The sequence below is a fragment of the Columba livia genome, chromosome Z (genome assembly GCF_036013475.1).
Source record: "Columba livia isolate bColLiv1 breed racing homer chromosome Z, bColLiv1.pat.W.v2, whole genome shotgun sequence".
Classification (NCBI taxonomy): Eukaryota; Metazoa; Chordata; class Aves; order Columbiformes; family Columbidae; genus Columba; species Columba livia.
Window position 1 is genome coordinate 24,753,854 of NC_088642.1, and position 23,301 is coordinate 24,777,154.

A 23,301-nucleotide genomic window follows, 5' to 3' on the forward strand; every position below is an offset into this window, starting at 1 on the left:
GACAGAGCAGTGATCAGACAGACCTAATACTCACTTTTTTAAAAGAAAAAGGAAAACTCAGAAAAGCAAACAAACCAAATAACAAAGAGAATACACGATGTTCAAAGATGTTCTGGTTATTGGCCTAAGTAACTGAAGCCTTGTTAGTTTTACCTCTGTTCCTTTCATTGTCTTTTCATGCTATTTACCCTATAATGCTCCAGAAAGCTCCACGCAAGCAAATCAGAGCAAAATCTCATGTACTGCCACTGTGAGCAGCTCAGTGAAGGGTGGAGGTTTGGAATACAAGTTTCTGGGGATGCAAAATCCACATCTGACATTTATGAACATTGGCCAGTGCAATGAAATGTGATTGCTGAATGGCCCTTTTGCAGTTTAATTCAATATAACTGAACAAGGAAGCCAATTAAATGGCTTTGGTTATTCTTTCAAAAGCAAACAATCAAATGCTTTCAAAAAAAAACCTACAAAATAACTTTCGTATACTTATTTATTAATTGTTTTTTTAATTTGCAAAACGGGAGATAACCTGCAATATCAAACACTCCAAGGGATTGCCTTTACATGCAATGGGCCTTTTCTTTGCCAGCAGCAGTACTGCAGGTCATATCCACTGTATGGTTGTAATTAAAAAAACAAGGTTCCGTTATATTTTGTCATAGGTATACACAACACTGAAACAGATGTCCAAGAGCAATTTCTAAAAACAACAGGTATTACATTTAGAAACTATGTGTTGGAAGTATTTATTGAGCTATGGCAGCTTACAAACTTGAAATACATTTGTTAATTATTGTTTTAATTTAGTCATATGAAATGGTTGTTAAATCAGTTGAAGATATTTGATAACAATATAGAGATTAATTTAAACTTCTACTTGATCTTCACTGAGACAGAACCATCTAAAGTAAACCTATTATACAAAATACGTGTATGAAAGCTTTTTTCCTCCAAAGTTGCTTTCTAAAAAAAAAAAAAAAAGGAGAGAGAGAGAGAGAGGAAGTCACTTTAGCACTTTAGGCTTCAGGAAAAACATGTCAGTTTTCAGCTTGAAAATAAAAGATTGGTAAAAATGTTAAGATCTGAAAACATATTCAAACTTTACCACAGGCTTTGTTTTATGCTTCACCTATGAATATTTATCAGAAAAAATATAAAAGGGAATTATTTAATAATCTACTTCTCCACTTCATATTTTGGTGGAGTGTTTTGTTTTTCACAGTTGACTTTGAAGTCTCTTGGTCCAAAACTTCTCTTTCTCTGATCCTCGGGCGCTTAAACAGAGTCCGTATTCCTGAACAATGGCACGGCCCACACGCTGCTCTCAGCATCAGCCACGCAGCACAGGTTAAGGGTGACGGGGAAATGTGTTTGCCTGCAAGTAAAGTTGCCTATAATCGTAGCCACTGATAACTGACTCTAAAATAAGCACTCAAAAGAAACTTTGGTCAGGGGTCTATGACCTGAACTATAAACAACAGCAGAAGTACCAAGGAAGATATTTACTCCCATACAGACAGATGACTGTTGCTTTGATACAGCACAATAACAGGAGCTTCTCTTGACCGTGGTGAATGAAACACCAGATGTCCATCTTTATCTTCCATCCATATTCACTCAAAATTAAGTTGTCTACATATAATAAATAGGTTTCTGGCCTTCTGCAAATTAAAACATTTTACTGTGGAGATCTTGGAGAGGTTTTAGCCACAAGCCAATATTCCTCAGAAAGACAAAATTTAATTTAGCCAAATGTTTGTTTCATTTCTGGAGGACAGTAAGTTATGAACTATTCAAAACTGTTTAAGCTAAAGATGTGCAACAATTAGAACAGCCAAACAGATGTTAATAATTCAATGGTGTAGGACAGCAAGAAATTCAGGGCGACAAATGATTAATAGAACTTTCCGTCATAATCTTAAAAAAGATATTGATCTGTACTCTGCAAATCAAAATATATAATATGACAGAAATGGAACATGAAGCATATTCAAAATATTCTGATATACTAGTTCTGCAAATTCAAAGCACCCATGGATGACATTTTTTAAAAATCAGTTTTACCATTTACAGCTCCTTATGGCTAGAATTCTGAAAGATGTTCAGGCACAGAGTCCAGATGCTTACAAGTATCTAGGTCCCTATCTCATTCTGAAACCCAAAGATAGATAGGCTCCTGACATCCATCTCAGATCTTCATCTAACATCCTAGGGATCTGCACACTCTGCACAGAGCACTGGGTAAAACTGTCATTTTCAAAGACATTCCAGAAATGGAAAAATTTGTACTGGAAACATGAAACCAAGTTAAATATCGTATTCCCTTTGCTCATATTGCCAGTGGCATAAAATCAGTATGTACATTCAATGCTAAGATGAGCTGCTGACACTTCAAGGAATCACAAGTCAGTGGCCCCAGCAGGAACATCTGTTACCATTTCATGCAGATTCATACTACCCGCATTCCTGGGATACAAAGCTAGCTCTTCTTCTCTGGAACAGGTCTGAACTCAGTCACGCTGTGAGGAACAAGTGTGGGAGTGGAAGTTCACTGCAGCTCTCCCATCCCTTCCACAGAAAAATAAATTGGGTCTAGCCTGTGGGAGAATGTAAGAGTTGACTCTGGCTTAGAAATGGTAGAAACAACCATGGTCACATCGAGCGATGTTCATACGGTCCTGGGTAACATGGCTGGTGGTGGTGGAAATTGCTGAGTAACACTGACAGCTTGTATAAAGCTGAAGGAGTCTTCCTCAGACCCACCTTAACAAGGATCATCCCTTGACAAAAGAAAATTAGCCTGCGTGTGAACGACAGAGTACAGATAGAGGCAGACCACAGGAAAATATAACTTCAGGAAATGAGAAGAGAGGACAGCTCAAAGGGAAGCAAGACATTTTAAACTCACACCAAATTTCTTTAAATAGCAAACTAAAACATTTAATCAGATTCAGCCTTTATTTATTTTGTATTTTGTTCACGCCTAGCTAAGTAATATGCATATGAAATAATAAAACAGTAGGTTCTGGATGTAATTCTTTTCAATATCAAAAACCTTGCAACTGTTTTTGAATTTCTTCTTCCATTTCTGAGAGATAAGGCATCATAATAAATTCATTACTTCAATAAATACAAAATAAGAATATGAATATATCATACTCAAGTTTTCAACATCCACCAGTATAGTACTGAATTTAATATCCTGTTCCATATTTCAAAAAACACCTTTAAGTTAGTAAAACCATGTATTTCAGAAATTTACTGACAGAATGCAAGCAATTAAAAGTCAATTTTGGTCATGTGGGCACCTAAATTAGGTTACTTATCTCTCACTTGTCCCACACATGCAACATCTACTGCTTAATAAGTCATCGGATTTCAGATATTTTCCATTTTGACCCTCTTTAAATGTTCTGTTAGATTACCTACCATCTGGCAGTTCTTACTCTTGATACCACACACCCTTTGCATTACAGAAGTGTGCTTCTTATATCTTTAATGTGATAGATGTATGCAACAGCATTCCCAAGCTGGCAATAAACAGGCTGAGGAAACAATCTTGGTGAAGTATCTTGTTACTAGGTCTATGGTAACGATATATTCAATTGCATCAGGTTGCAATTCTCAACAGAAAACTTCCAACCTGCCCAAGTCATGGGAAACAAAAGATGTCCATACAATTATGTTTTTTTTAATTATTACAAAGTATTTATTTACAAACTACAAATTACTACTAGGTTAACTTCTCCCTGCTATTTTGAACAAACAGCTCAATAGCTCCTAGCTAACAGACTCAGTAAGAATGGAAAACCATATAGCAGGGCTAACAAACTGTAAAATTAAAAAATAAACTCTTGATTTCCATTTATATAAAAAAAAAAATCATTATCTCTTCATGAAGAGATGCAGGAGGGAGAGAAGCAGAAACAGAATAAGGGAAAAGAGAAGTTGTTTTAAAAAAAAAATCTGTCAGGGACAACATCACCATGCTCTTGCTAACCTTCAAATGAGAAGTGCAAGTTGTCTATAGCAGAATTTCACTGTCTGAAAATTAGACCATACGAAATGCCATAAATGAAAGACAGAAAAAGCCAGTTTTCAGTTTTTAGGGAGTCTCCTAGATAACAGTTTCCATGAACACTGGACACATAGCTCTGAAAAACAAACTTCTCTGAAGTATACGTGGTAAGGCGGGTAATGAGAAAGGCACCCAAGAAGCTTGACATGTATGCTTGATTTATTTTACTATTTATGTTTTGTTTCGAAGTTTGTGTGTGTGTAACAGACTAATCCCTAGTTAGAAAATGAAATCTTTGTGTTACTACTGAGCTTGTCTGGCACCAAAGACAAGGTGAATCAGAGTGACAGACATGCTTGGCTGTCATCTTCACTGAGAAATCAAGTGCAAACAAGCCCATATGCAGCCACCCCAAGGAACTTATAGCCCAGGATGTGTCTGGGGAATCCAGAGGCTTGCAAGTGTGTACTGTCAGGCAGTAATAAGGTGTTTTAGGGGGTAGTATTACAGGTTTCATAGTAATTTCTCTACCAGACAGAAATCAGAAGTTGTCCTGGAATGAACGCATGGGCAGAAGCAACTCAAGAGCCCAATGGAAAACCTCTCAGTACTCATGTGAAAACTTGATTGCATCCCCATGGTTTTGCAGCCACACTTTCATTCCATCTCCTGGGGAGGATTATATAGATCTCACTCCATGCATCTTATAAAAGTTCTGTATATTCTCCATAGCTTTGACCTAAAGCAAGTTTGAATACTCATTTATCTTTAGGATCCTATTATATCATGCTAAATTTACTGCAGTCTACAGATTTGCTTAACATCAGATCATATCAGAACCACACTACCTGTTGCTGCAGTCTTGCCATAAAGAGAGATGCTTCTTAGGGACCGGGTAAATTACTGTAAGACATGACAGAACTAGCCAAGGAAACATCAATACCTCCATACTTTACTCTGCTGGCAGCAGACAAAAAAAAATGGAGGTAACCTAAGTATGCTATGTATAGAATTGGAAAATTTGATGTCATGAGAGGACATTTTCTTTCTGTGGGGCTCTTCATGTACCAGAGCTTTAGCACATGTGTAAGCTTCAGTGAATTCAAGACTGAGAACTGGATGAAAAAGAGTAGTACCACCTAAAAAAAATCCTACTGTCAAAACAATTTTTATGCATATTAGCTATTTAAAGTACATTAAAAAAAAAAACACACAAAAAACCACCACGTGACCTAGTATTGACTGGGAGCATAAAGCAACCTGTGTTTTTTCAGTTGAAAACAAAGTATCTTAATAATAATTTTTAATAAATGCTACATTTTTAGAGATAGTTTATTAATGTCAGCAGCATGTTAAATTCCATCAGCCTATCAAATTATTTGTTAAATAATGTGCTTCATATCCACATAAACAACGTAGATGTTAACAAAATAATAACAAAATCCTGTTCTTAGCTATATGACACAACTCCAGCTGTGGGAACTTCACTGGCATAAATTAAAAAGGGTTTGGCCTTTGTCTGGGGGTCTTTAAAACATATAATGGAAACAGACTGCATTTATTTTGTAATTAAACGAATGTTTTCTGAACACAAGTTTACTCCAGACTTATTCCAGTTGCACTGCAAACAAAGGCAATAAGATTACTGCAAAATATCACGCAGCTTGCCTGAATCTGCCTATCATCAGATTAAAAAATATTAACAGAGATTTTACGGAAGCTAGATGACAGTGTCCTTGAGGTAGTACTGACATTGACTGCAGCTGATACAGTTTTTGGTCATTAACGTACCTTACTATGTGTCTGGAACGAGCTCTCCAATAATTAGAGCTGAATACACTATGATTTTTAAAATTAAATCATGCCTCTGGGAAAGAATCGGGGAAGAGACAGCTAAAGGACTTTCAAGCAATTAATGAGAATTGTACTGGCAGGTTAAAAATTAAACATTGCAAAGTAGGTTAAAAGTTTCTTCTCTCACAGAAATTATATGTTGACACAGAAGACAGCTCTCAGGCATACTGTTCACTGAAAGCAGAGATGAGAAATGGATACCTCTTATTTACAAGTAAATGAAGTAAATTTCTCTACTAATTTTCATACTCTACCCCCTCTCTAAAAATAGTATTTTGCCTTCTAGTACCTTCCAACCGAGCCTCTCAAAAAAAAGCTGACGAAGTTTAATTAAATATTACAATGTCACTGATCTTAGGCATAGGCAGAAATGCAGAGGTAAAGATTCACATTTTTTTAAGTGACCTCTGATTTCGTATGTCTCTATTTCTACTATTCCAGGCTGAACAATCAGAAACTGAGCCACTCAAATTTTAACTTGATTATGTAACCGTAAAAAAACCCAAGCAATTTATCAAATGCTATGCATTTTTTATGTATCTTTGTAGCCACCGAAACCCTCAAACCAAATCCTAAATCCACATTTTTATTTACTATTCTATGCTTTTACATAGTATTCCAATTCACAGTTCTCTCTGTATACTCAAGTACAAGAAACCTAACATAAAGAAAAAAAAAACTATTACTAACTTGATTGTAAGCATAAATTATTTAGATGAGCTAACAAATAAAGTGCCGGTACACCATCAAAAATGTGTAGTCTTGCTAGAATAACCAATGGGAATAACAAAATCGGTACTTTTTCCCCATGGGCCCAAGCATGGTGCTAATCTTATGATCTTACTTTTGGTAGGTGTATATATATAGATAATATTAATCAAATGCTTTTTTAATCACTGAAGCCAAACTAAAAAAAAAAAAAAAAACAAAACTGAAAAGGGAGTCTCATGATATTGATGAGCATTCCAGGTCAAAGCTTAAAGACTCACATGTAAGCAGTCCCCCAAAACATCATCTTATAGATTACTTACAGAAATTGTGTAACATTTTGGTTTGATTTTGTTCTGATTTGTTTTTTTTTAAAAAACACATCTCAAAATAATGATAAAAGTATTTGCGTTTATTTAGATTGTGAAAATGAATATTCTAAAATTAAGCATCTTGCAGAAAAAAAAAAAATATATATATACATATACTTATGTACTTTTTCATAGGTGCTTTCCACAATCTTCGAAACATCTGAAGTTAAATTAAAAGTACCTCATAAAACGAAACTGAGGAATTATTTGAGTTACTAAGCTTGTTCTCTGCTGTTAACATTTTTCTGTTTTCAAGTATATAACGTTTCAAAAACATGAAAGAAAATGCAATGAATGGACTGTCATTCCAGGACTATAATGGACACATGAAAATTGGGAAATGTTCAAAATATACGTGAGCTCAAACTATACATTAGTATTCTACATTATCAAGAGACAGAAAGATGCCTTATCAATAAAATTATTGCTTGTCTGGAACAAAGGCATAATCTTATGCACATCCCTTAGAGGTCAAGAAGGCTAGTGCTCAGGTGGACTCAGATGGCTTGCTTTTGTGGTTCTTGGACAGAACCTCCAAGGGGACAAGAGCACATGGCCCTCATGTGCACCTCTACATATCCATCTTCATTTATACATGCTTACCAGTGGCACAAAAAGAAATGCCAGTAGCTAGCTTTAATCAACTAGATTTCATATCAAATGAATCAGTGACAGCCGATGATGAGACATTACTCAGTATCAAAAATAATAGGAACTTAAGATGAAAAACAACCTAATGCATTTCTGGCCCTTATTCCACATCAAAGCATTTCCAATAGAATATTTTATTGCTTATTTTTGGTTCTGCTTCCTAAATGTCTCCTTTACATATTTGTTGCCGCAATTTCACCCTATTACTTGTATGCAATTTTTTTCCACTTTGTAACATCCATTTATGCATTTGAGGACTGTTAACATATTTTTTTTCAGCCTGCCTTTATGGGAGACACATTTTACCTGGGGAACTATTATAAAGCTTAATATATAACTTACTGTCGAAAGTATTTTCAGACTTTATAAATGCATTATTTAGTTTAATGCTACCATTTTGTCAATTTATGCTTTGGGGCATTTACAGAAGTAAAGTGCAAAAAATTGTTGGAATGCAGCAACTAAAAAGCCAAATGCTACTACTTTTTCATACTTAATGGTTCTCTATGCTTAGTCAAGTACAAAGAGTGAATGTCCAAGTAACAGGAATAGTGTAATGTACAAGGTTTTTCTTTAATAGAAATAAAAAATATAGTTGCCACAACAGTATTTGAAAATGATATATGAAAGATAGTTCTAGCTGAAATTGTACTTCAGTCATAAAAATATAAATAATTTTTTTAAAATGCTTTGTGCAAAGAATGTATGTAGTATAATTATAAATCCATGATTATCAGTTTATTAGCAAATAACTCAAAAGTCTTAACACTGTAAAAGAACCTCATGACAAATCCTGAGCAACAAGACTGAGATGACTACCTAGACAATTGAAAACCAGACATTTCATACTCCTACACTGCTAGTGATATAATGTATCCATGAAAACCCACGCTAATTTGTATCTGATCTACTTAATACAAACCAACATTACTTATAGACTTAATTTTGCACACATATGTCTATATCAATTACACTGAAGTATGATACAACACATTTTGTCTTCATCACATATAGCATTACCTTCCAACTCTACTGTTCAATATAAACCTAAGCATGTAACAGCTCACAAAAGATAAATCTCATTAGCTTTAACGGAGACATTACAGACATGTGACAAAAGAGAGACAAAGTGCTTACCCTAAGCTTCTTAAAATATAAAGGATAGGTATGACACGTGGAGACTGGTCCCAAATAACAGGTTTTAAACCAATATATGCACAAATTATAGAAACATGTATGTGAGCTGCACATATGCACAGTCTACCATGTTAGGGTGCCTTTCACCGGCAGTCAAAGACAGGCCCAAAAGACAGGCACATATTAAAAATAAAATTGATTCATAAGGCAAATATAAGTCCAAAATTGAAAGTATAATAAAAAACATGAGGTACACCAATACGTTGCAATTATGACTTACAGTTTGGCACATAATTGAAAAATTAAGCTGCACATGTACATGACAACATGGATGGGTTACATAAAACTGCACAAAATAACAGAATGGTTTTTAATAGCAATAGACAAAAAACCCTGTTCCATAAGTACCTAGATATACACATGCAAATATTGTGTCTTTCACCCTGATTAAAACCCACTGAAACCTGGCATTAAATTTACTTACAAGGTAGCATCAACAGAGCCTTCTATGATTTATAAAGATTTATATGATAAACCTCATACATTTACATGATGACCATCAAATGTGTATAGAAAAACTGTTTGAAATTGGAGTGCCACTCTTGTTAAAAAAATCTGGCATACGTTTACTATTCACTATGCTCTGAAATTTTCTGCTTTAGAATTAACTCTGCTTTTACTTTTCTGCTATCATTAAAATATGGCTTTGCGCTCTCTGAATAGATGAGAAGTTACCCAGAGAGATTCTCTCGACATAAAATGTCAAGAGCTTTTTGCTATTGTTGAAAAGCAGTTGATATTTTGTGTTCATCTACACAGGAAAAAGACCTTCAGCGCTGCCCGCACCGCACCTCCTTATCCGCTGCTGCGCCAGTCCACTCCACATCACAGTCTTACTTCACTTCATCTTGAAAGCCAGTTAAAATTTTTTGTCACCACTTCCAGTCAAAGGCTGTTCCCAAACATCAAACTAAAAACTGTAACCATCAGAGTGTGAAGGCTACGTTTACTCATACACGTATTATTTCCTCTCAGTCCTCCTCATAGATGGCTATTTCTGGTCAAAAGATGCCTCTCCCATGTGAGTCTGGAGGTGCTAACAGTTTTCTTTGTAGATTGCTGACTACAGATGCCCTGGCTGATGCGGTACTAAAACGAAGATTTCCAGAGTTTCTCTGTGTACCTATAGACAGGGAGAGAAGCAGACACTCCAGGGCCAGATCAACAGCGCAGGCACAGGCAAGGAAGCCCTCTGAGCATTAAAGAAACTCCTGACATGCTGAAGGACACTGAATAATTAATCATCTGAAAAATCAGCCACGTACGTTTCCACTAATACTAGAAGGCTGTACAATATAAAAGTCCCTCAAAGCCCACAAACAGTGCAACTGTGCTATGAAATGAATGGAATGTGTATGGCGGCAGCAGCAGAACCACGTGCAGTTGCTCCCATCTCCCGTCGGCCTTGTGCTGCTCTCATCCGTCCCATGGCTGTGAGGCCACGGGGCTGGACCAGGGATGCTCTCCCGTGGGCTCGTTCTTCTGCACATGTGCAAGAGTGGCCAGAGGCACTCCCTATCTCACAGAAAGCACGCAGGACTTCAATAAACCCCAACCAAAGCACTGACAATAAATTCACTTTTGTAAGTAATGCAATTACACAGAATTGTTGTCCAAGCTTAGAGACACAGTAATCAGAGCTGCGAAGAGATAAACAGAGGTCTTGCGCTGGGTTTGATGAGCATTAGGTGCTCAGTTTACATAACAGCTTCCAAATTAGACATTAACCTCAGAAGGCTGGAAAAAGACAACCAGGAACAAAATGGTCCTCTTGTGGAAAAATTATGTAATACTTATTGAATTTAATTCTCCAAGGGTATATCTGCCTGATGAAGAGCAAATCCTTCCCAGAGAGACAGGGAGGATGGAGAGCCATAGAACTAGAGACCAAGCCACACAAAGACACAAGTAGCCGATACACAGAGCACCGAATTTACAAACACAGCTTCCACACTCTCTTCATACCAAAAAAGAGGGACGAGAGGGCACAGGGACACTGCCCAACCCTCCTGACAACACAGCAAAGTATTGCTGTGTAGAAAAATGTACGAAGTTTTATAACAATCCTGAGAAAGAGGTCAAGAAATGTAACCAAATGCATTCAAAGTATCCCAACAAACGCATATAAGCATCCAGAACTAGAAAAACAAAAATAAATGAAAGTCCATAGGAGTCTGTTCCAGAATTTTCCTCTGCCTTATGTGGTTAACCCAGTATTGTCCTAATTATTGCCTATATTTAAAATTTGCTGTGATGTCTGTTTTCATATGAGCTACAAACACCGTAATGATAGCTACATTTACAAACTTATTCTGAATCCTCCCACTTGGATACCATAAAATATTCACCTTTTTACCTTTTTCTTGTTGTTTTCTTAGAAAATTTAGTTCTTTCCCTTGGTGGTATCAACATTAACACTGTGCAATTAGGATACCTCTGTCTCTTTGCATGTTTTAAGGCTTGTCTCCATACATGCATTACATTGTTACAAAATCACACACAAAAATAAACCAGATCAAATCCATCCTTACAAATGCATTTGTTCTGGTACAGAGACACTGTTGGGAGGCACTTACTATCATTTTCACGATTCACATATAGGAAGCGCATATACAATATAGTACAACTTCTTCAACCATTTCTATAAACACTGCCACCCAAAAAGAGTACTACTATTATACAGCTGCAATTATTTCAGGAGAAATATCTCACATTTCTCACTGAAACAGTCTTACTGGCTAAAAAAAAATGGGTCTGGATCAGGTCACATCATCCCAAGACTAATGAAAGACTACGAACTTTATTTAAAAAACAAACACCTTATTCTGATAAATAAAGACATAACAAAACCCTCAGAAAATAGAGTTAATTTAAGAATATGCAAACAGGACTGAAAAGGATGCAGTGTTATTTATTCCTACCGAAAAAAAAAACTAAACATATGCTCTGATGCCTAAACCTTCCCACAGGAAGAATTACGACAGAATTAGAAGATATTTCTGTAATGAGACAGAACTAACAAGCCTATCACCTATTTCAACCATCGGTTTGAAAAGTTACATGCTGCACACAACATAATGCATAACCTGCTACTGCCCAAAACAGTTGGGTTGTGCACCTCGTTCAGAAACCAATCCTACAACAAAACCAGGGAATTTACTTGCAAGAATAATCTCATTCATTATAGTGCAATTTTAACGTGAATAAAGTTATTCATGCACACACATGGATGAGGCCATCAGACCCTCCTAATCCGCTGCGCTTGCTACCACAACACCAGATGTGACCTGCTACATCCCTCTCGGGCTGGCAGAAAGGGAGCGGGTGGACTCCTGGCTCTCCCTCCACTTAATGCACCTGCCAGTGCAGCTGAGCTGGCATGCGAGGGGGAAAAGGTACTCCAGGAAAAGAATGAGTGCAGCTCATTGCCTCCAGGGAGCCAGGAAAAAAGCAGGGGTTTGAAGCATGGTCTTGAGTCATAACTGAGTGCTGCCCTGCTCCTCTGCTTTTGTAGTTGTACTGCTCTGGGGCTCGACTGCGATGTGTAGGCACAGCTCACTGCATAGCACCTCACTCTAAACGGTCCCACTGAAACCTGGACTTCGGAAGTATTTTTTGGAAGTATTTTCTCCAGTTACCACTGGAAGCGTGTCCTATTTAACCTACTTTTTCTTAGAAGATCCATGTAACTGTTGAACGCTCTGGATTTTCCTTCTTAAACATGGTCTCCACAGCAATTCACTTATTGTATACATACAGACTATTGATTAAATGTACTTAATGACACCCATAGTTCTTAAGCAAATATTGTGGAGTGTAAAATTTACAAAGCCATGTGGCCAGTTAGCATAGAGAACATAATGAAATAATCCTTCGCTTAAAATGTAATTTTAGAGGGAAGTATCTCTTCCCAGAAACTAATTTGCACTGCTTTTCATTTGAATATTCCAATTTGGCATATGTTCAACTTACTGCAAAGGAAAAACTAATTTAACATCACATTTACCCATCTACCTATGAAAACGTAGCTTGGTACACAGCGTCAGCTTGGATAAAGTTATTCTGCTGCGACTCTGACCCAGACGCGCTTCCTTAACGCAACCCCCTGAACAAGTGTTCGCGGCGGGCGCCCAGGAAGGGGCCGGCGTGCGGCCAGCGCGGACCGCGGGACTTCATCGCTTTAGTTGCCGCTGCCCGTGCCCCGGCGAGCTCTCCCAGCCCAGGGCAGAGCCGTGCCCCGCTCCGGTGGCGACCCCTGCCCTCCCCCCGCCCGAGGGACCGGCACACCTCGCGGCGTGGCCAGACCGGGACGGAGCCGCAGGCCCGGCGGCGGCAGCGCGCTGCCGGCAGGGGGAACGGGCTGCGGGCAGCCAGTGCCCGACCGCCGCCGGGCCCGCGGGTCCGTCCCGGGAGCAGCACGCTGGAGAGCGCCGGGCCGGGCCGAGCTCGGCGGGGGAAGCCCCTCACCTCCGCGGGGCTCCCCCCGCTCCCTTCCAAGCCGGAGCGCGTCGAAGTTCGCGCCGGTCGGGGTGCCAGCCGGCGGGAGTGCCGCTCCGCTCCCCGCGCCGGGGCCACCCCCCGTGGGGCGCCGGGAGACCCGCGCTCACCTGAAGTCGCTGTAGGGATGGATGATCCAGAACCCCGCAGTTTTAACCCTTTCCTGCTCCTTCTCCACCGCCTTCTGGCTGCCGAACATGCGGAGGGAGAATTTGTTGACCCCCGGCTGCAGCATGGAGGTGAACTGCCGCTGCATGAAGCCGTACTGCCGCCGGGGCCCCTCGGCATCCTCGAAGCCCACCACTGGCTCCTCGCCCCCGCCGCCGTCCACTTTGAAGCACACCGAGTTGCCATGCTCCTTCACGCCGCCGCTGCCCCCGCCGCCGGGGCTGCTCTGGGCTTTCTCCGCCGGGGCCGCCGGCTTGGATGGGAAAGCGTTAGCGCTGCCATCGTCCCGGCTGCCGGCAGAAGAGCTCCGCTTCCCAGCTTCCATGATGCGGAGCGGGCGCGCCCCAGCTGCGGGAGAGCGCGGGGAAGCCTCGCCGCCGCCGGTGCCCTTCAGCGGCGCGGCTGGGCTCGGCCGCCCTGGGCTGGGCTGGGCTCAGCTCCGCGCCGCCGCGCTGCCCGGCATGGCCAGCGCCACCGACTCTGAGCCGCGCTCGGCGCAGGGCTGGCACCGCTTCCCCTCGCCCGCCCCCTGCCGGCGGCCGCGCGGCGCCGCCCGCTTGACATTGAGCGCCCCGGAGTCCTTGAGGGGCTGAGGCGCCCGGGCCGGGGGCAGAGGAGCTAGCGGGGAAGGGGGAAGGCGGGCTCTGCCGGCGGGGCGGTGGCGAGCGTGAGCCCAGCGGCTGCTCGACGCTCGGGCGTGGGTAGGGTGGCCCGCGGGGCGGGGTGGAGCGGCGTGGGGGCCCGGCCCGGCCCGACCTGGCCGCTCTCCCGCCGTATGGCGGTGGCTGGTGTGGCGCGGGGCGGCCTGTGACGGGCGGAAGGACGGGGAGAAGAGAGGGGCCGGCTGCCGGCCCTTCCGACAGAAAGGCAGGGACAAGAGCGGTGTGTGTTTCACCTTGGGCGAGGCGTGGGATGGATGTGTCTGCACACCCGGAGTGGGAAACGATGGCCGGGAGTGAAGCTGTGGGAGGTCGCTCGGGCTCGCCTGTCACTTGCGAAGCCTCTGGAGTGCTTCTCGGGAGATGGCTGACGGGAAGAGAGCAAGCGGCCGAGTGATGCCACTGGAGGTGGCAGAGCCATTCGAGGTTCAGGCTGCTGAAAGTGAAGTCAGGACCTGCCTCTTGCTCGTGCGGTGCGTGCGCGACAGCGAGCAAGGAGGAGGGGGTGTGAGTGAGGAGGGAAGGCCAGGTTTGAGTGACATTCGGTTTCACACGCAAAACAGACACTGGGGTTCGGTGGCACCTCGCGGTTTGCCGCCTCCTGAACCTTACGCTGACTGCAAACACGCGGCTGAGCGCACAAGCATAGGGGCGCATCACGCGTGGGCTGCTGCGGAGCCCCGGGTGTGATTCCCGCTGGGAGGGCCGTGCGCTGCGGGTGCCTGCGTGTCTCACCGCACGGCGTAAAATGGCAGGTGTACCCAAGTGCTGAGACGCGCTTTTCACAGATGCCAAAAGGCGGTTTTGGTTTTGTTTACGTTTGTAAAGAGGGAGCTGGAGTTCAGCTCGCTCTACCTCATGCTGGGGTACATCAGATAAGAAGCCTTCAGGAGAGAAAAGGCTATCGGACAGGGAAGAAACAGCGGGTGTTTCTAGCTCGCAGATATTTTAAGTAAACTCAAAGGAATTAGAATATGTATTGCCTTGGGTGTCTCTACACATACTACCCTAACCACTGATTGTGTCAAGTATTTGGGGAGGTGTGGGGTGGCATAGGATCTGAGAGCAGTGGGTGAGGAGGAGGGCCTTGGTCTCTGCTCTGAAAACTGAAGGATGCTGATATTTACCCCTAATGGGGGTGAGTTTGTCTGGGTGACACAATGATGGAGCATCAATATCTGCACATGATATCACAGGAGCTGTAGCATTATGTGTACCTGCATACGCATGAATGCGTATGTTACAGCGTGTATACATAGGTCCTGGGACTCCATTTGGCTTGACATAGGTTTGTTTTTCACACTTCAATTTGCCCATTACAAATATGATAAGAAAGAATTAGTAAAGTCTCCCAAGCTTGGCTCCAGTATTTTCAATGCTATTTGTCACTTCATTGTTATCCACTTAATCCTTTGCAAAACAGATGCTTGAACTTGATAGAGAAACAGGTGTGCAAGTCTGCACGCCACAATTTGCACAGTGCAAATCAGGTGCATTGGGGAGCTCTGTTTCTAAACTGGATCCAAGGGCTTTTCTCAGCAATTCCAGCTCACAGAATGTTTATGCCTAGTGCACTCAAACACACAACGTTCGGGTGATGTTAGTGTGTTGTTAAGTGTGGAAGATATTAACATTAACATGATGCTGGTGTGGAAGAAGATGGCAAGTGTAGATGCACTGGGATGGTTTGCTGGAGGCTGGGCAGTGACCAGCACAGGAAGGAATATGCTCGCAGTGTGATTGGTCGAGGGCTGACATACATAAGCCTTCCCCATCTGGAGTGATACTTTTCTGTGTGGTTTTATCCTAAAACACTGGAGAGTGTGTGCACAGCTGCTGATGGCTCATGCACAGCTGCTGATAGACAAAACCCTCTTACTGTTTTATCCCCAGATGATGTCCTCCTTCTTCTCTCATGCAGTGTCTGTCACCAAATTATAATTAAAAAGTAAGAAATTATTATTGTTTTGCAGCATTGTGAAAGAATTAGGTCACATCATATTTGACAGAAATTCACAAAGGCGAGGGATAAAAAAGCAAAGTCACGCTGTGCTGTTTCACGTACTCACACCATTTACCACATCAGTGTCACTGTAACTGACACTTTCCACGGTTCAGTCGTGTATACGTTGCAACCTTGACTTTCCTCTCTAAGAGCAACCTATTTTCCTGTCTGTTCACTCATTATTCCAGAGGACTTCTGCATGCAGCCCTTGGCCTCAATGGTCTCTTCCAACGTAAGCTAAACAACAGCTAATCAAGTACAGGAGAAAACAGACTTGTAACAGAGTAAATAGGAACAGTGAAATGGAGACATTTATATCTGCAATAGGCAGAGTCTGATGTACATGTCTTTAACTGGAGAAGCAGTGATATTGTGTTAATGGCAATGGTCCTTCATTTCTGAATAATGAAAACTGTGCACAACAAGAACATCCAATTTCTTATTTTATGAGACTCTGCTTTTATCTATGCTTACTTAGCATGAACAACAGTACAAGAATCTAGAAATATTGTATTTCCTTTGGTGGCAGTATATAAACCCAAAAGTGGTTTATTACATCTAAATGTCATTATTTAAGAGACGTTTCTAATGAGAGAAAACAACTTGCAATATATCTGTAACGTATTCTCTGCATGTTTCTCAAAGACAGCATATATAAACTACACAGGTACAAATCTCTTAATAAAATTTATATTTTGATATCTTCTGCTCCCTGTGATCAAATATTCGATTTTTATAGTTCTTATTCTACAGAGAAGAAATGTATGCTTATTTGTGCATGGTTGGGTACTATTTGTCTTAAGTATCCGCATGGCCTGAGTGGCCTTAATATCTCAGCATCTTGCAGTTTTTAATAGTAATATTGCAATTGTAAGGATGAGAAAGGATTTTCATAATCTGTAGTTTATATGTGGGACAATGGATTCTTCTCCAGGTCAAAATAACTTATTAAGTTAGTGCAAAAGTAATTGCAGTTTTTGCATTGTTGAAATTTGCCATTTGATATTGGAATACATTCTTAAATAAACGTGGTTATGTTATACATCATTTTAATGCGCTTTTCTCACTTTATGGTTTGGGGTTTTTTGCTACTGACTTATTACTTACTGTTTATTTTATTTTTATTTTAGAATATGGAAATGATGTTAGACAAAAAGAAAATTGGAGCGATTTTCTTATTAGAGTTCAAAACGGATCATAAAGCAGTGGAGACAACTTGCAACATCAACAATGCGTTTGGCCCAGGAACTGCTGAAGAACGTACAGTGCAGTGGTCATTCAAGAAGTTTCACAAAGGAGACGAGAGCCTTGAAGATGAGGAGCATAGTGGCGGCCATTGGAAGTTGACAACAACCAATGGAGAGCAATCATTGAAGCTGATCCTCTTACAACTACATGACAAGTTGCTGAAGAACTCGGCATTAACCATTCCACAGTCATTCAGCAGTTTTATCAAATTGGAAAGGTGAAAAAGCTCGATAAATGGGTGCCTCATGAGCTGACTGAAAATTTTTAAAAATTGTCATTTTGAAGTGTTGTCTTCGTCTACACAGCGACAATGAACCATTTCTTGATCAGATTGTGACATGTGACAAAAAGTAGATTTCATATGACAATTGGCAATGACCAATCAGCTCAGTTGTTGTACTGGAAGGAACCTCCAAAGCACTTCCCAAAGCCAAACTTGCACCAAAAAAAGGTCATGGTCAGTGTTTGTTGGTCTGCTGCCAATCTGATCCACCACAGCTTTCTGAATCCTGGTGAAAACATTACACTGAGAAGGATGCTCAGCAAATTGATGAGATGCAATGAAAACTCCTACATGTGCAATGGACATTTATCAATAAAAAGGGCCCAATTCTTCCTCATGACAACACCCAAATGCACATTGCACAACCAACACTTCAAAATTTGAATGAATTGGACTACAAAGTTTTGCCTCATCTGCTGTTTTCACGTGACCTCTCACCAGCCAGCTACCACTTCTACAAGCATCTCAACAAGTTTTTGCAGGGAAAATGCTTCCACAACCAGCAGGATGCAGAAAATGCTTTCCAAGAGTTCATCGAATTCCGAAGCATGGATTTATAAGCTACAGGAATGAGCAAACTTATTTCTTGTTGGCAAAAATATGTTGATTGTAATGGTTCCTATTTTTATTAATAAAGAGGTGTATGAGCCTAGTTATAATGATTTAAAATTCAGTCTGAAACTGCAATTACTTTTGCACCAACCTAATACATTGTTTTCATCCAGGATACTGACCTCTCCTGAGGCACAGGCCAACATGTTTAGATGAGAGCATTTTGGTTTCACAGAAAGAGAAGTAATGGTGCATGGTGTGTGTGAATATTTCTGGAGACCGCTACGTATGGTAGAAAGGTCACAGACTCCCTTGAGCTAAAGGTATAGCTTGTTTTCTGTCAAATTTGATTTTGATTTTGTGACCATGTCAGGAAAGGCACTGAAAAAATGAAATTGATAAATGAACTTGCCATTAAATCAGTGTTAACAGAATAAGGAGAAAACCTTTTATATCTCTTTGCTGTGTCCTAGGTTAATGGATCATTAATAAATAGTAGGCTCTTCTATTTGTATTAAATAATTTTTGTTAACTACTGGGCTCCATAAAACTATTATAACACCATTGATTCCGTGCTTTATATGACTGCAATACTAATGTATACCTCAAAATTAATTTCCTTCTGTGAAAGAGTAAATTGTTATACCTGTAGGAAATACAGTCCCACTTCTTTTATTTTCTCATATTTTCTCATTTTATTATAACCTGAACATATCCAGAACAGTTCAGCTGTAGCAATGAAAAATATAACAGCCTATGTATTGAAGCAAATTTAGTTTGTTCCACGAGGAAACTGGGGCACAGAGAAGTAACAGGACTTCTGTGAGATGACACAGCAAGGTGCATCTGATTGCAGAACAAAGCTCTTGTCTCTCAAGTTTTAGATTCATCCCCTGTGATTTTTTGTTTAAGATTGTTTCTCAATAGAAGATCACCAAGTCAAATGCTAAAGCAGGATTAGCAAGGAAGTAAAATAATACTTACCATTATAGGACTAGCTCTGCAAGCTAAATTGAGAATTAATCCAAGTTCATAATATCTGCTGTTTTCTGTGTCTGGTCATTTAAGTTTGCAATAAATAATTTTGATTTGGTCCCACTCTTTTAATCTTATTTCCATGAATATTTAGTCATACGTACTTACTGGCAACAAATGTTTGCCTGAAGAAGGAAGAATCTAGCTTTTGCCATCATTAGTATCCCTTTAATAAAACTGTCAGAAAGCAAGTGTACCTACAAGTGTGAATCTTAGGTGGTAGCCGTCCATGTATTTTTGTGATTTTTTTTCCTGTCGTACACTCTAAATATCCACAGTGAACTTTGATGTAAATATGATCTTCATGATTTCTATGAAGATCAACAACAGCAAATGTGATCGATCTGTAGAAGTTTGAAGTCCTAAATTTGCCTGACTGTGTAATGGGCACCTACATTTGCTGCAAAGCATGAAAGGCAGCTTCTTGGCAGGGCTGATCAGGAGGGCTTTAAACTAGGTTTGAAGGGGGGAGGGATTGAAACTGGGCTCTCCAAAGATCAGCCTAAGGATGGAAAGCCCAAATTAAGAGGGAAATCAGCAGCCCACTTGAAGTGCATGTACACTAATGCACACAGTACGGGCAACAAACAAGAGGAGCTGGAAGCCATCGTGCAGCAGGAGAGCTATGACATAGTTGCCATCACAGAAACATGGTGGGATAACTCATATGACTGGAGTGCTGCTCTGTGTGGCTACAAGCTCTTCAGAAAAGATAGGCAGGGTGGGAGAGGTGGAGGGGTGGCTTTATATGTTAGAGAGTCACTCGACTCTGTTAAACTTGAGGTCAGCAGTGACAAGGTTGAGTGCCTGTGGACCAGAATCAGGGGGAAGTCCAACAAGGCTGACATCCTCGCGGGTGTCTGTTATAGACCACTCAACCAGGACGATGAAGGAGATGAATTATTCTACAAGCAGCTGGCAGATGCCTCAAAATCGACGGCCCTTGTTCTTGTGGGTGACTTTAACCTGCCGGATATCTGCTGGGAGCTCAATACTGCACAGAAGAGGCAGTCTAGGAAGTTCCTAGAGTGTATAGAGGACAATTTCCTTCATCAGCTGGTAAATGAGCCCACAGGGGCAAGACCCTGCTAGACCTACTGTTTACAAACAGAGAAGGGCTGGTGGGAGGTGTAGTGGTTGGAGGCCGCCTGGGGCATAGCGACCATGAAATAATAGAATTTTCGATACTCAGAGATGCAGGGAGAACCATTAACAAAACCTCTACGCTGGACTTCCGGAGGGCAGATTTTTGCCTATTCAGAAGTCTAGTTCAGAGCATACCCTGGGAAACAATGCTTAAAAACAAGGGGGCCCAGGAGGGTTGGACATGCTTCAAGCAGGTGGTTTTGAGTGCACAGGAACAGGCTATACCAGTGTGCCGAAAGGCTAGCCGGCGGGGAAGACAACCGGCTTGGCTAAACAGGGAGATTCTGAATGAAATCAGAAATAAAAAGAGACTTTACCGACTGTGGAAAAAAGGGCTGGCTACTTATGAAGAATTTATGGAAATAGCTAGATCATGCAGAAAAAAAAGCAGGGAAACAAAAGTGCAATTTGAAGTTAATTTGGCCAATTCTGTCAGGGATAATAAAAAGTCCTTCTTCAAATATGTTAATAACAAAAGGAGGGCCAAGGAAAACCTCCATTCTCTGTTGGACTCTGAGGGAAATATAGTTAACAAAGATGAGGAGAAAGCTGAGGTACTTAATACCTACTTTGCCTCGGTTTTTACCAGTAAGACAGGTGGCCTTCAGGACAACTCATCTCTGGAGGTGGTTGACAGAGATAGGAAGCCAAACAGGCCCCTTGTATTCCAGGAGGAAATAGTTGGTGATTTACTGAGCCATCTGGATCCTCACAAGTCTATGGGACCAGATGAGATCCATCCTAGGGTGATGAGGGAGCTAGCAGAAGAACTTGCCAAGCCGCTCTCCATCATCTTCCAGCAGTCCTGGCTCACTGGGGAGGTCCCATATGATTGGAAATTGGCCAATTTTACCCCAGTCCACAAAAACGGCTGCAGAGCTGACCCTGGCAACTACAGGCCTGTCAGCCTGACCTCGGTGCCTGGCAGGGTTATGGAGCAGATCATCCTGAATGGAATCACACAGCACCTTCAGGATGGACAAGGGATCAGACCCAGCCAGCATGGGTTTAGGAGGGGCAGGTCCTGTCTGACCAACCTCATCTCCTTTTATGATCAGGTGACTCACCTGGTTGATGAGGGGAAAGCCGTGGATGTGGTCTATCTGGACTTCAGCAAGGCCTTTGACACTGTCTCCCATAATATACTCCTGCAAAAGCTGGTAGCCCATGGCTTGGACAAGTGTACTCTACGCTGGGTTAAGAACTGGCTGGAGGGCCGGGCCCAGAGAGTGCTGGTGAATGGGGCTGCATCCAGCTGGCGGCCAGTCACTAGTGGTGTTCCCCAGGGGTCAATGTTGGGTCCAGTCCTGTTTAACATCTTTATTGACGATTTAGATGAGGGGATTGAGGCCATCATCAGCAAATTTGCTGATGACACCAAGTTGGGAGGGAGTGTCGACCTGCTGGAAGGCAGGAGGGCTCTGCAGAGGGATCTGGATAGACTGGAAAAATGGGCTGATTCCAATGGGATGAAGTTCAATAAGGCCAAATGCCGGGTGCTGCACTTTGGTCACAACAACCCCCTGCAGCGCTACAGGCTGGGCACAGAGTGGCTGGAGAGCAGTCAGACAGAAAGGGACCTGGGGGGACTAATTGACAGGAAGCTCAACATGAGCCAACAGTGTGCCCAGGTGGCCAAGAAGGCCGACGGTATCCTGTCCTGTATCAAAAACAGCGTGGTCAGCAGGACAAGGGAAGTGATCCTTCCCCTGTACTCTGCATTGGTGAGGCCACACCTGGAGTATTGTGTTCAGTTCTGGGCCCCTCAGTTCAGGAAGGACACTGAAGTGCTGGAGCAGGTCCAGAGAAGAGCAACACGACTGGTGAAGGGACTTGAACATAAGACCTATGGGGAGAGGCTGAGGGAGCTGGGGTTGTTTAGTCTAGAGAAGAGGAGGCTTAGAGGTGACCTCATCACTCTCTATAACTACCTGAAGGGAAGTTATAGCCAGGTGGGGATAGGTCTCTTCTCCCAGGCAGTTAGCAACAGGACAAGGGGGCATGGGCTTAAACTCTGCCAGGGGAAATTTAGGCTGGATATTAGAAAGAAATTCTTTACAGAGAGAGTGGTCAGGCATTGGAATGGCCTGCCCAGGGAGGTAGTGGACTCGCCGTCCCTGAAGGTTTTTAAACTGAGATTGGACATGGCACTTAGTGCCATGATCTAGTAAACAGACTAGAGTTGGACCAAGGGTTGGACTTGATGATCTCTGAGGTCTTTTCCAACCCAGTTGATTCTGTGATTCTGTGATTCTGTGATTCTGTGATTCTTCTCTTACCTGTTCCCAAAAGCAGTGATCTGATAGGTTCCCGAAACATGCTTTTAGGGGAATCCATCTCTCTGAAAGTTGAAAGCAAGATTTGAAAGAAATCGCAGGCAGTGGTGTACTGTGGAACAAAAAGTAGGGTAAACACTCGTACGTATAGGAGATGCCTCTGAGATGTGACCTAAGGTGCATGTCATGCTCATCTGTACAGAGAGAAACACACCACAGTGCGTGTGAACAGAAGTGTAGTTTACCTAATCTTCTGGGTCATATGAAATTCTGGTTGCCAAGAATAATTATAGCGCATTGAGGTCTACTAAGCTGTCTACTCAGTTACACTTACTCTACAGAAGTACATGCTTGCATATTCACTACATGCCCTAGCTGTTTTTACCTCTTGGAAAATCTTGGTGTTCAGCTCTGGCCTGGTGCTGGAAACCAAACTAGAGCAGCTGAGTGTGATGCTTCAGAACAGTGACAGGTGAGGTAAGACAGGAAGGATTTATTGTTGCCTATGTCCCTGGGTGAAATTAGAGCACAGAAAATTCCTGCTATTTTTTTACCAGCTCTCTGGAGTGTCATTTACTTATGCAAATCCCTTCTAAATTTGGTAGAATATTTGTGTGCTCTGAGTGCTCTTTT

General features: G+C 41.8%; 1 protein-coding gene and 1 long non-coding RNA gene across 2 annotated transcripts in view; one reads left to right on the forward strand and one right to left on the reverse strand.

Moving 5' to 3' along the window:
• Positions 1–13,935, reverse strand: part of HCN1 (hyperpolarization activated cyclic nucleotide gated potassium channel 1) — a 196,033-nt gene extending 182,098 nt beyond the window's left edge. The window contains exon 1 of the mRNA XM_065045178.1: positions 13,407–13,935. Coding sequence (XP_064901250.1) covers positions 13,407–13,789 — 383 coding nt within the window. The 5' untranslated portion in view covers positions 13,790–13,935. The remainder of the gene's footprint in view (positions 1–13,406) is intronic.
• A 392-nt stretch (positions 13,936–14,327) lies between these two features.
• Positions 14,328–18,328, forward strand: LOC110357668 (uncharacterized). The gene is made up of 2 exons (XR_002411433.2): positions 14,328–16,071; positions 17,259–18,328. It is a non-coding gene; the product is annotated as an uncharacterized LOC110357668 (long non-coding RNA).
• The last annotated feature ends 4,973 nt before the right edge of the window (positions 18,329–23,301 follow it).